General features: G+C 42.1%; 1 protein-coding gene across 2 annotated transcripts in view; it reads left to right on the top strand.

The window, feature by feature from the left end:
* The first annotated feature begins 948 nt into the window (after nucleotides 1-948).
* Nucleotides 949-11,597, top strand: part of BIN2 (bridging integrator 2) — a 32,309-nt gene continuing 21,660 nt past the window's right edge. For both annotated transcript variants that reach the window (XM_079141302.1, XM_079141301.1), the window contains exons 1-2: nucleotides 949-1,079; nucleotides 8,683-8,763. In XM_079141302.1, coding sequence (XP_078997428.1) covers nucleotides 999-1,079; nucleotides 8,683-8,763 — 162 coding nt within the window. In that variant the 5' untranslated portion in view covers nucleotides 949-998. The remainder of the gene's footprint in view (nucleotides 1,080-8,682; nucleotides 8,764-11,597) is intronic.

Raw genomic sequence — 11,597 nt, 5'->3', positions numbered from 1 at the left:
TAAAATCCTTGAGTAAATGGTTCCTCCAAATGTAATATCCTAATTTCCAGCTAACCCCTCAAATAGGCAGAGGGTAACTTCCACTTCCACGTGGAGACTTTATCCCTAAACAGACAATAGTTGTAATCTCAGTAGCCCCACCCCAATTTTCACAATCTGTCCAGTTCACATTCGGCTTCCACCTAGTACACTGTACTCCAACTAGAAAAACTTGCTCCCCTGTCCCCTGCACAGGCTTCCATACTGAGTCCTTTTCCAATGAGATCACCTCCTTTCTTAAAGAGCGCATTCTTCTCTGCAGTTGTTGCTCCCTTTCAACTCCAGATCTGAAGTCCTGGCCCCTCTCTGCACTCTCCCCCTACCGGTTCCAGACTTAGAGCCAACCTCTCAAGGTAGTCGCTAAACTGCAAACTGGGGCAAGAAATACAGTTCACTTGTCCCGCTAGCATGAATACTCCTAGAACTGCAAGACGTTTTCTGATACAATAAATATCCACAGTGAGTGAAACTCAATATTTTCTGCCTTGTGGTTTCAGTTATTTTCCAATGCTGATGTGTTTTCTAAAATGAATGAGTCTAGGCTCACGCTGGAAGATCCTGTTCAATAGGGTCAATGTTCCCCTGCCACCAGGCAAAGTGAGGGCCCACTGACCCAGCCTAGGGCTGTCCCCACGGACCCCCAGCCTGCTGCTCTGGGCTGCACCCTGAGCTGGGCTGTGTTGGTCTGGACTTCTGCTGCCGAGGCTTTGAGGTGAGGCTCTGAATGGCTGAGGTGTGGGCCTGGGGCGGCCTGGTAGAGCCAGGCCCGGGCAGGCAAGCCCTGGGGGCAGGAGGGCAGCCCTGGGGGCAGGTGGGCAGCCCTGGGGGTAGGCAGGCCGAGGCCGCTGCCTGCTCGCGCGAGGCACGCCGGGAGGCCGGGAGGCCGCAGCACTTCCTCCTCTGGGGCCTCTGGAAACCACAGGGCGCAGGGCCGGGCCAGCAGCCCCGGAGCCGGCAGGATGGCCGAGGGCAAGGCCGGTGGCGCCGCCGGCCTCTTCGCCAAGCAGGTGCAGAAGAAGTTCAGCAGGGCCCAGGAGAAGGTAGGCTGCCGGGCCTGGGCCGCGGAGGAGGGTCCTGCTGGCCGGGGAAATGGGGCGGGGAGTGGGTGTCCAAGAAAACTGGCAGATGGGAGAGAATGGAGAACACCAGGCCATCTTGAGCAAGGGCGGGGAAAGCCGAGGAGACAACGGTTTCTGTGGAACCTTAAACAACCCTCAGGCTGACCCAGAAAAGGTGACAGAAAGGAGCCAGACTTGGCCGCCATCCACGCAGGAGGGTTCGTCCCAGCAATACGGTGAGGATAGTGTTTTACAGATGATGAAACCGGAGGGTAATTTTCCCAAAGGCAAAGACGATGACGACCAGCTGGGATGCCAGATAGCAACACTAAACTTGGCTTTTGACATCTCACTGAGGACTAGAAGAGTCTACATAATTCTGTACCTACTCCTTCCTTGCCTCTGGTGGTGGTTAAAGCTGATATAAGCAATAACCCATATCTGCTTCCTCTGCCCTCCCTTTGGCATTGGAGAGCACACCACCTGGGATTATGGAGCATCTCTTCAATGGTGCCCTTCTTATCTGGATAGGCTACTCCAGCACTAGCATTAGGTAGGCTGCCCATCTATAACTTGCCTGCTTGACCAGATTGTGTGGACACTTCTATACATTTTAATGACCTTTTTTTTTTTTTTTTTTTTTGTAACCTCTCCAAATTATTTTCTTTGCTTCTGACCTCCACCTACCAACACCCTAGTAGACAAGGTGGTATGGGAAGACGTGCAAGCCAGAAGCAAAAGGGCGATGGAGATATAAGAAGGACTTCAGATACATTCGTGGTTTTCTAAGGGTTACAGTCTTAGAGGCCTTTAGATGAATAGCCCATGCTTAACAACTGAAATATTTGTATTATATTCTAAAGGTGAAGAAGTGGTTTGGGCAACCAACTCTCCCAAGTGGGTTATCAACTGAGAAGTGATGGAGTATAGATGTAGTTCCTGACTTTTAAGAGACCACAGTGGAACCAGGTGTGGTGGTGCAGGTCTGTAATCCCAACAATTCTCCGGGCTGAGACAGGAAGATCCTAAGTTCAAGACCAGCTTCAGCAAGTTAATGAGTCATCAAGCAACTTAGAGAGACCCTGTCTCAAATTAATTAATCGATCAATTAATTTTTTAAAAATCAAAAGGGCTGGGTTTGTGGCTCAGTGGTAAAGTACTCCTGGGTTCAATCATCAGTACCAAAAACAAATAAAAACAGAGAGATCACAACGGAAGGGAAGGGCTCTATACACTTTTTCTATCTTTTGAAGTCCTGTGAAAAAGAGGAAAAGGGAAAGATTTTTGTGTAGTCAGACTTAGTTACCTCATTTACCCTAACTTTACCTTGATCATTGTTTCAGCCTCTCTGAAGGCTAATTACAAATCTGATAGACTTGAAAGAGTGCCTGCTTATGGGGAGCTCAGGTTAGAAACAGTATGGGAGGTGCCCCTAGAGAAAGCCACATTGTGGTTGAAAACAGAAGAAAATCCCCAAAGGAAAAGAAAGAAGAAGAAAAAAAATCTCATGAATAATAGCAGTTTTTAAAAGAAATACCAAGGGTGAGGGGATGGAGCTCAGTGGAAGGGTTCTTGCCTTGCGTGCACAAAATACTGGGCTTGATCCTCAGCACCACAAGAGATAAATTTTTTAAAAAAGACATACTAATTAGTTGGGCATGGTGGTGCACACCCATAATCGCAGCAGCTCTGGAGACTGAGGCAGGAGGATCACATGTTCAAGGTCAGTCTCAGCAACTCAGTGACACCCTAAGCAACGTAACGAGACCCTATCTCCAAAAAAAAAAAAAAAAAAAGACATACTAATTGTTTTTTTTAATTGTACAGCTGTTTTTATGTGGTGCTAAGGATTGAACCCAGCGTATCACACATGCTAGGCAAGCATTATGCCACTGAGCTACAGCCTCGGCCCCTAACTGATTTTTTTTTTAACTAGGAATCGAACCCAGGTGTGCTTTACCATTAAGCCACATCCACAGCCCTTTTTAATTTTTATTTTGAGACAGGGTCTCACCAAGTTGCTTAGGGCCTCACTCAATTGCTGAGACTGGCTTTGAATTTGCAGTCCTCCTGTCTCAGCCTCCCACGTCGATGAGATTACAGGTGTGCACCACTGCACCCAGCTTGCTTCACTCTTTCACCTTCTGTCTTGACCTAGCCTATCATCAACACTGTGCCTTTACTTTGGACTTTCTCTCCTTTTTAAGCATGGACTCCAAAACTTTAAGTAATGCCTGCTTTGGACTTTAGATCTTGCATCTGTAAAATAAGAGGGTTGATATTCTTTATGAATCTCAATGTGGTAATTGAGTCTCCTCTCCAAACTGAAAAGGGGAGGGGACTCCTTGAACCTCAGGGTCTAATATTTCTCAAAAGGAAAACCAGCCACCCAGTTCATACGCTCTTCTTCCTGCCCTGAACCCTAATGAGACAAAGAAAGAGGAGTAAACATGAGTCTGCCCTGGGAAACTTCAAGGTTGATGCAGAAAACAGGATACTCTGAACACATACTCAGATATAGGAATAGACAGACATGAACTTGAAGAGGTACCTAGAGGTGCTGCATGGATAAGGGAGAGAATGGTCTGGGAAGAGGGAGCTGGTTCAGTTCATTCAGCTCCTAGCCAGAGTTCTTGTGTCTTGAGAAATTACTGAGAATAAGGTAAAGTGGTAGACAGTTACAGTACAGATAAAGGATATAATCTTCTGAGTAATGTATAATAATAGTTAATGTGTCAAATATCAAGTGCTTGGGATGGAGCAGCACAGAATATAAGAAGACATGACCTCTCCCTATGGAGACAACATTCTAGCAATATGATCTCACATCATCTCTTCAACACTTTAAATAAGATGTTTGTATTCCAGTTTTTTGTTTGTCTGTCTGTTTGTTTTTTTCAGTGCTGGGGTTTGAACCCAGGGTCTTACATATGCTAGGCAAGTGCTTTACCACACTGAGCCACACTGAGCTACACCCTCTGCCCTAGAATCCCAATTTTAGAAAAAGGGAAACAAGTTTCAAAAGAGATTGGCAAATGGCAGAACTATTACTGAAACCCAGGTGTTCTGCCTTTGAATAACCTCAGGCTGCTCCTTTTGCAAGGTTCCTGATAAACCACTCCAACATCTGTGCCTCCCCACTTCCTGCTGATCCTCTCCGAAGGAGCAGGGGTAGCAGTGGAAACAGGCTCATCTTCCTCTGAAAAGCTGGGAGTAACAGTCAAGTGACTGTTAAACACAATAGAGATGAAACATTCTTCTTGTTCTATTTTCCAGTTCCCACCCAAACACAACATGAGACTGGATTCAGGCCAACTTTATTGTATTTTTACAGTTTGATGCATCTTCACATTTCAGACTACTGCCTTTGCCATCTGTTTGTGATTTCTCTGTGGCAGACCTCTCAGATCTCCCCTGAGCAAGGGCATTTTTTTAATCACTCCTTTGTTGGTCTTTTCCTCTGTTGACTTTTACTCAACTTCTATCCCAGAGGATTTAATGCCTCAAATATTTGCAGAAAATTTCTTTGTTCAGGGGGCTTGGCTGGACCCAGAAGGGAATTTAGAGATGAATAAGAGGCAATCTTCTCTTGCCTGTCAGAAGCTTATAATCTAGTAAAAATAATAATAATAATAATAAGAAGAAGAAGAAGAAGAAGAAGAGACCTGAGAGATTCACACATCTTTGGGACTTCAGAAAGCAGAAAGAGTGAGGAGAATGGAAGGAGGCTTAACTGTGGAAGCTGAATTTGAAATAGGAATTGTGGATGATTCCTAGTTCCTCAGGCAAGTGGTGAGAGAGCATTCCAGCCAAGGAATGCCAGCATAATCAAGCAGGAGTCTGCAAATCCTCTTAGGCAGAGTAGTGAGAAATGCAGCTGAGCTGGAGCACAGGGAGTGGTGGAAGAAAGAGCTGGAAAAAGTATATTGAGGCCATATTAAGGAGAGCTTACTTTAGCATATATCCTAAAGATTTCTCACACAAGCACAATAAAATTATTGCACCTCAAGAAAAAAATAAACAATGTTTCATAATATCATCTAACATCCAGACCCTGTTTAAATTACCCCAATTGAGAGAATTAACTAATATGTAACTTATAATCAATTATGATGAAGGGTCATGTGTTCGGTAGCCACCAAACATTTATGCAAATTTTTTAAGCTTTATCCCTCCACACTAGTATATAGAAAAGTTAAAAGGGTAGATCAGTGAACCCCGGAGTATTTTTCACCCATATTCATCAAGTGTTAACATTTTGTCACATTTACTCCCTAATTCCCCCCCCCCCCCCAAATGTCTCTATTCTAACTTTTTAGCTGCCAGGCCAGGCAAATTGGGGCAGAATTCTCAGGACAGGACTTTAAAGATTGATGTTATATTGTAGGTTATCATGAGGAAGTGATCCATTCTTTCAACAAACATCTGTTGAGTCCAGCACAGTGGAACCTGCCTGTACTCCAGTTACTTGGGAGACTGAGGCAGGAGGATCACAAAGTGGAGGCCAACCTGGGCAACTTAGCAAGATCGTGTCTCAAAATAAAAAGGGCTGGGGCTATAGCTCAGTGGTAGTGTTTGCCTGGCATGTGCAAGGCCCTGGTTCAATCCCCAATACTAGGAAAAACAAACAAACAAAAAACCTATTGAGTCTGTGTACGTCTTATTCCCTCTAGGGTCTCTCCTCGAAGAATACCTACAATATGCATCCTGACACAGGAACATGGATGTATTGTTTAGGGCAACAAATGACTTTGGGCCCAGGGTCCTGAAGTATATTTCCAAGCCGATAACATTCACCTTTTCCCTTTCAGAGCTGAAGATTGGAAATCTCCTCAGCACATACCCCTCAACACCCTCCAAGCCTTTTAGCCTTGATCCTTTTTGGACCTGGGGAGATGCCTCCATCATCCCCTACTTTAAACTTTTTCTCTCTTTCTCTTGCCCCCACCTAAGAAGAACCAAACCATGGGCAAAGGAAGGGAGGGGTAGCAAAAAAGGAAGTAAGAGCTGCACTTACCACTAAACAAGGTAGTTTTGCAACTTTCTGGTAGGTGACAGTGTTTTGTTGGGGGCAGAGGGTGGAGCCAGGGAGGCTGGCACTCTGCACATCCAGGAGGCATGGCAACAGAGGTGGAGTTAGAGACAGATACAGACAAATAGGCATGGCTAAACTGGAAAGGAAATACAGGCATTTATAGGCAAGGGAGAAAAACTAGACGTATGATGGTAGATATGTATTGATTGCTCACTGTAGGAGGCACTAAGAAAGCAATTCACATACATAACCTCATTTAATCCTCTCAACTCCAGCAGAGAAATATTATCCTAATGGAAGAAAGGACGTTCTATACACTGAGGCTCAGGAGTTTTAAGTGACTTGTCCAAGAGCTTATAGCCAGTAAGTGGAAAAACCAAGATAAGAGTTAATTAATATCTGACTCCAAGAACCCTTGATCTTAACCACTACAGACAGCTCCATAAGTGAGAGACATTAACCCCCTGGGGTAAGATTAGAGACACTTGGGTCAGTCTCTACATAGAGCCTTCACCACTCCCAAGATCTGAGCACTTTTGCATGTGATTCAAAACCCTTCATAATGAGACTTCAGTCTCTAGTTCTAACTTAATTCCCCATCACTCCCCATAACACACCCTAAATGAACTGTGCCAAACCATCTCAGGAAGCTGCTATGAAGTTACATACTCCTGTGACTTTGCTGATGCTGTTGTCTGCCTTGAATCCTCTTTCTTCTCTCCCTCCCTTTCTTCCTTCCTCCCTTCCTGCCCCCACTCCTCTCCTTTTTTTTTTTTTTTTTTTGCTGTGCTGGGGATTGAACCCAGGGCCTTGCACATGCTAGTGAAACACTCTACCAATAAACTACATTCCCAGCCTTACTTATTTATTTTTTAAAGACAAGGTCTTGCTAAATTGCCTAGGTTGGCCTGGAACTTGCAATCCCCCTTCCTCAGCCTCCCAAATTGTTGGGATTACAGGCATGTGCCACCATTCTGGCAAAATCCTACTTCAAGTTTCAGCCTATGGTCTTCTTTTATATTAGTCTCACTCTCCTTCCTAAATTACTAAGCATCTATTTGCTGGATACTGCAAGATCTAAATAAAGCAAATACTCAGTCCTTAAGGAGTTCCAGTTTAGAAAGAGACATGGATAAATTCAAATAACAAAACAGTAATAGAAGCATATGCAATTTACAGATGTTGCAACCACTGAACAGGGAGTGGTTTACTTGATTAATGAGATGAAATATGTGTTGTTGGGCATTATGAAGGACATGAAACTGGTTTGTTTTGTTTTGTATTGTTTTAAAATATTTGCCTGTCAGACTAGGTGAGGAAGGGCATTCCAAAAAGTGAGTGTCCCCTTTGACAATAGAAACTGGGTCTTTTTCACTACCTTATCTTTTGCCTTGGCACTGAGACCAGTATAATGGTTGCCTATCAGGTTTTCTTGTTGAGAAAAGATAGACATGGATAGCATTCATTTCTGATTGAATTTAAAATGTATTTTATCAGGGCTTCTCAAAGTTTTCCACAAAGGCCCTCTTGAAAGAAGTTTCCTGCTCATCTCTCTTAACTTCATCTGTTGAGAGGAATCCTGTGTATGGCTAGACAAGAGTCTTTTAAGTGAAAAACATCTTCAAAGGGGCTGGGATTGTGGCTCAGTGGTAGAGCGCTTGCCTAGCACATGTGAGGCACTGGGTTCCATCCTCACCACCACATAATAAATAAATAAATAAAAGGTATTGTGTCCATCTACAACTATTTTAAAAAAATTTTAAGAAATGTCTTCAAGCTCATGTTTTATCTTTAGGAGCTATGCATATTTTATTTTCTTTTTGTTAATCCTTGTTTTAATATAATGCCCTCACCAGGCATAGTGGTGCATGCCTGTAGTCCCAGCAACTTGGGAGGCTGAAGCAGGAGGATTGCAAGTTCAAGGCCAGCCTAGGCAACCAACTTACTAAGACCCTTTCTCAAAATAAAAAAATAAAAAGGACTGGAGATGTAGCTCAGTGATAGAGCACCCCTGGGTTTCAGTCCTCAGTACCAAAAATAAATAACACGTCTTCCTTCTTCCTCCTTAAAAAATCATTTTATGGCCAGAGTGTAGTTCAGTGGTAGATCATGTGCTTAGCTTGTGTAAGGCCCTGGGTTCAATCCCCAGCACCCTAAAAAACTTTATTTATTTATTTTTGCAGTACTAAGATTGAACCCAGGGCCTTGCACATGCTAGGCGAGTGTGTCTATTACTGAGCCACATCCTCAGCTTTAAAAAAAAGCACTTTAAATAACAATGAGATTCTAGGAAGATGCATCTTTTTTATTTGGAGATAGCTAGATATATCCTTTAGCACACTGCTGCATACTCCCAGTTACACTTATTTGAAAAGAATCACAAAACATGATTGGTTTGTCAGCAACATGTTACATTCCTAATTCTGCTGGGGTAATAGGAGTAAAAACCTTTAGTTGCCTCCAGGACTCTGAGAGAAACCAGTCATATAAGACCAACAGATGAGAGATACTTGACTATAACTATGGGCCTTTCTGTCTTATATCCCCCAGGTACTACAAAAATTGGGGAAAACTGTAGAAACCAAAGACGAGCGATTTGAACAAAGTGCCAACAACTTCTACCAACAACAGGTAATTGGGGGAAGGGAAGCTTGGAGAAAAAAGAAGATAGTGGGCTGTGTGGCAGAAGAACACAGTTCTGAAAGCATCCTTACCAACCCAGCCTCCCTAAGGGCTCAGGGCCACAGGGTGACCTGCTACTTATCCTTCCCCTGGGAACCAGAGAAACTTACCTTTCCTGTTCCTGGATTGAACCTAGGAGTGCTTAACTGCTGACCTGGAGATTTGGGGGGACAGAGGAGTATTCTTTTTTCTTAATTGGTTCCCCTCAGGACTGCCAAGGTACAGTGACATCACTAGGTCCTTAGACAATATCAGAGTGAGCCCCTGCCACCTTAGTTTTGGGCTTATTTACCTCCCAGGGTACCTGTCCTATCTTAGGTCTCCTCTTGAATCAGTTTTCCCATGTTCTCCTCTTGTTGTCTACAATATCTTTTCCAGCTAAGACCTTTATTCCAAATAATACCTCCATCTTTTATTTGTCATTTCCACCAACAAACCTCCTTTGCTCACTGTTCCTTCTATTTCAACAGGGTATTATGGATAATTTCATGTAGAAAATTTACACTATGAAGTGGATAACAGAGGTTTAAACTCCGTGGTATTTTTTTTTTTTTTTTTTTTATTACTTTCTATCTACCATGAGCAAGATTTGTGCTCAGTATTTTACATGCATTATATCATTTAATTTTTACATTAGCCCTGAAGATTGCTGTCTCCTCTTTGCAATAAGAAAGTTAACCTACTCGGGCTTGTTAATTCAATAGAATGACTCTCAGAACTCGTAAAGTGCTTTACATACATTATGATTTTATTACAAAGGACCAGCCAAATGAAGACACATATAAGGTGAGGTGTGGGAGGTCCCAAACACAAAGCTTCTATGTCTTCAGGACATGTCACACTTGGCATATCAGGTGAGCTTTAGGTGCCCAGAGTTCTTATTGTAGTTTCTTTACATGTTGAATCACTGGCTATGTGCTTGAACTCAATCTCTGGCTCCCTTCCCTTCCACTCACCTGTTTCAAAGCCTGAATCCTCTAATTATAAGGTTGATCTTTCCAGCATGGACAGCCATCATCCTGAACGCAGTATAAACTCAGGTATGGTCTGAGGGGACCACATTGAATAACAGAGACACAATACTTGGAGGTTACCTCCCAGGAACCAGGGACAAAGACCAGCCAAATTCTATATATACAATATCAGTTCATTGAATTATATGGAAAATACTTTTTTTAATTATAGTGAAAGAATGTTAACTATTATCTAAGTAATTGACTATATATTTGGGATATATTTAAAAGTGCAAGGTCTCTGGGCATAGGACCTGGGAATCTTTTAAACATTTTTAAATGGAAAATTTCAGATATATACAAAGGAAGAGAAAACTGTGTGATGAACCATCATGTACTTATCACCCAATAATTTGCCAACTCATGGGCAATCTTATTATGTCTGTACTTTTCTCCTATCCTTGATTTTTATGAAGCAAATTCAAGTAATCATTTCATCCATAAAAAACTCAATTTCATTACTCATTACAATAAATCAGAAAGTACTTAAGAAAATGAATGTAAAAACAGTAATGATTTCACACTCCCAAACTACAACCACTGTTGTTTTACATCCTTAGAACCATCTTGCTATGTACATTTGTGGTATCTAAATATATTCATAATAAATAAATGTGAGGTGTACAAAAGTGAGATTATTCCATGCATGTAGTTTTGCAACTTGGCTTTTTTTTTTCCATTTAAATACATAATATAAATATATTTTCAGATATTTTAGGTTAAATATCCCACTAAAATGCAAGTTTTAAGTGCTATCTAAAAAAAAAAAATTAGCACTATTCTTTTTTTGCAGGGGGTTGGGGTACTGGGGATTGAACTCAGGGGCACTAGACCAATGAGCCACATCCCCAGCCCTATTTTGTATTTTATTCAGAGACAGGGTCTCACTGAGTAGCTTAGCACCTCACTATTGCTAAGGCTGGCTTTTAATTCACAATCCTCCTGCCTCAGCTTCCTGAACCACTGGATTATAGGCATGCGCCGCCATGCCTGGCAGCACCATTCTTTAATATCAAAATATACAGTTAAGGAGATATAGCTCATTGGTAGAGTGCTTGCCTAGCATGTGCAAGGCTCTGGGTTTCCCCAGCATGGGAAAAAGAAAAAAATTTTTTCAACATTCAAGTTTCCCTGATTATTATTTTTTTATAATGAAAATTTATTTTTGTAGTTTTTTTTTTAATTTTTATTTTTACAGACTGCATTTTGGTTCATTGTACCCAATGGGGTACAGCTTCTCATTTCTATGGTTGTACTCCCTGATTTTTTTTTTTTTTTTTTAACAGTTTGTTGAAATCAGCAAGTCCACATGTTTAAACCTCTCAGGTTTAAGGTTAAATCTCTTAATGTATCGATTTCTGATTCCTCCCTTTGTTTTGTTGTCGATAGCAGGTTATTTGTGCTACAGTTTCCTGCAGTCTATATTTTGCTAATTGATTCCTATCTTATTGTTCAAGGTGTCCCTATGTTCAGAATTTTCTGCAAATTGACCTCTTGTGATGAAACTTAGTTTTTTGTCTTTATTTTGGTGGCAAGAATATTTCATAGGTGTTTGTGTATTCTTCCATCAGGAATCACCTGGAATGTCTGGTTGTCTCTTTTTTTGTGTGATACAATAGCCATAGGTGATCACTGACGATGGAATCAACTTTTTGTTAATAGCTTCTCCTATCACTCCCAACTTCCAGCTGGGTTTCAAAGCCTTGCCATTTGCCTAGGTTCCTGACCAAATTTCCATAGGTAATTTTTCTTTGCAGCTGTACTTGCTTT

Source organism: Sciurus vulgaris, assembly GCF_902686455.1.
Source record: "Sciurus vulgaris genome assembly, chromosome: 5".
Taxonomy (NCBI): domain Eukaryota; kingdom Metazoa; phylum Chordata; class Mammalia; order Rodentia; family Sciuridae; genus Sciurus; species Sciurus vulgaris.
Note: the sequence above shows the minus strand (reverse complement) of the source record. Positions and strands in the feature narration are given on the sequence as shown.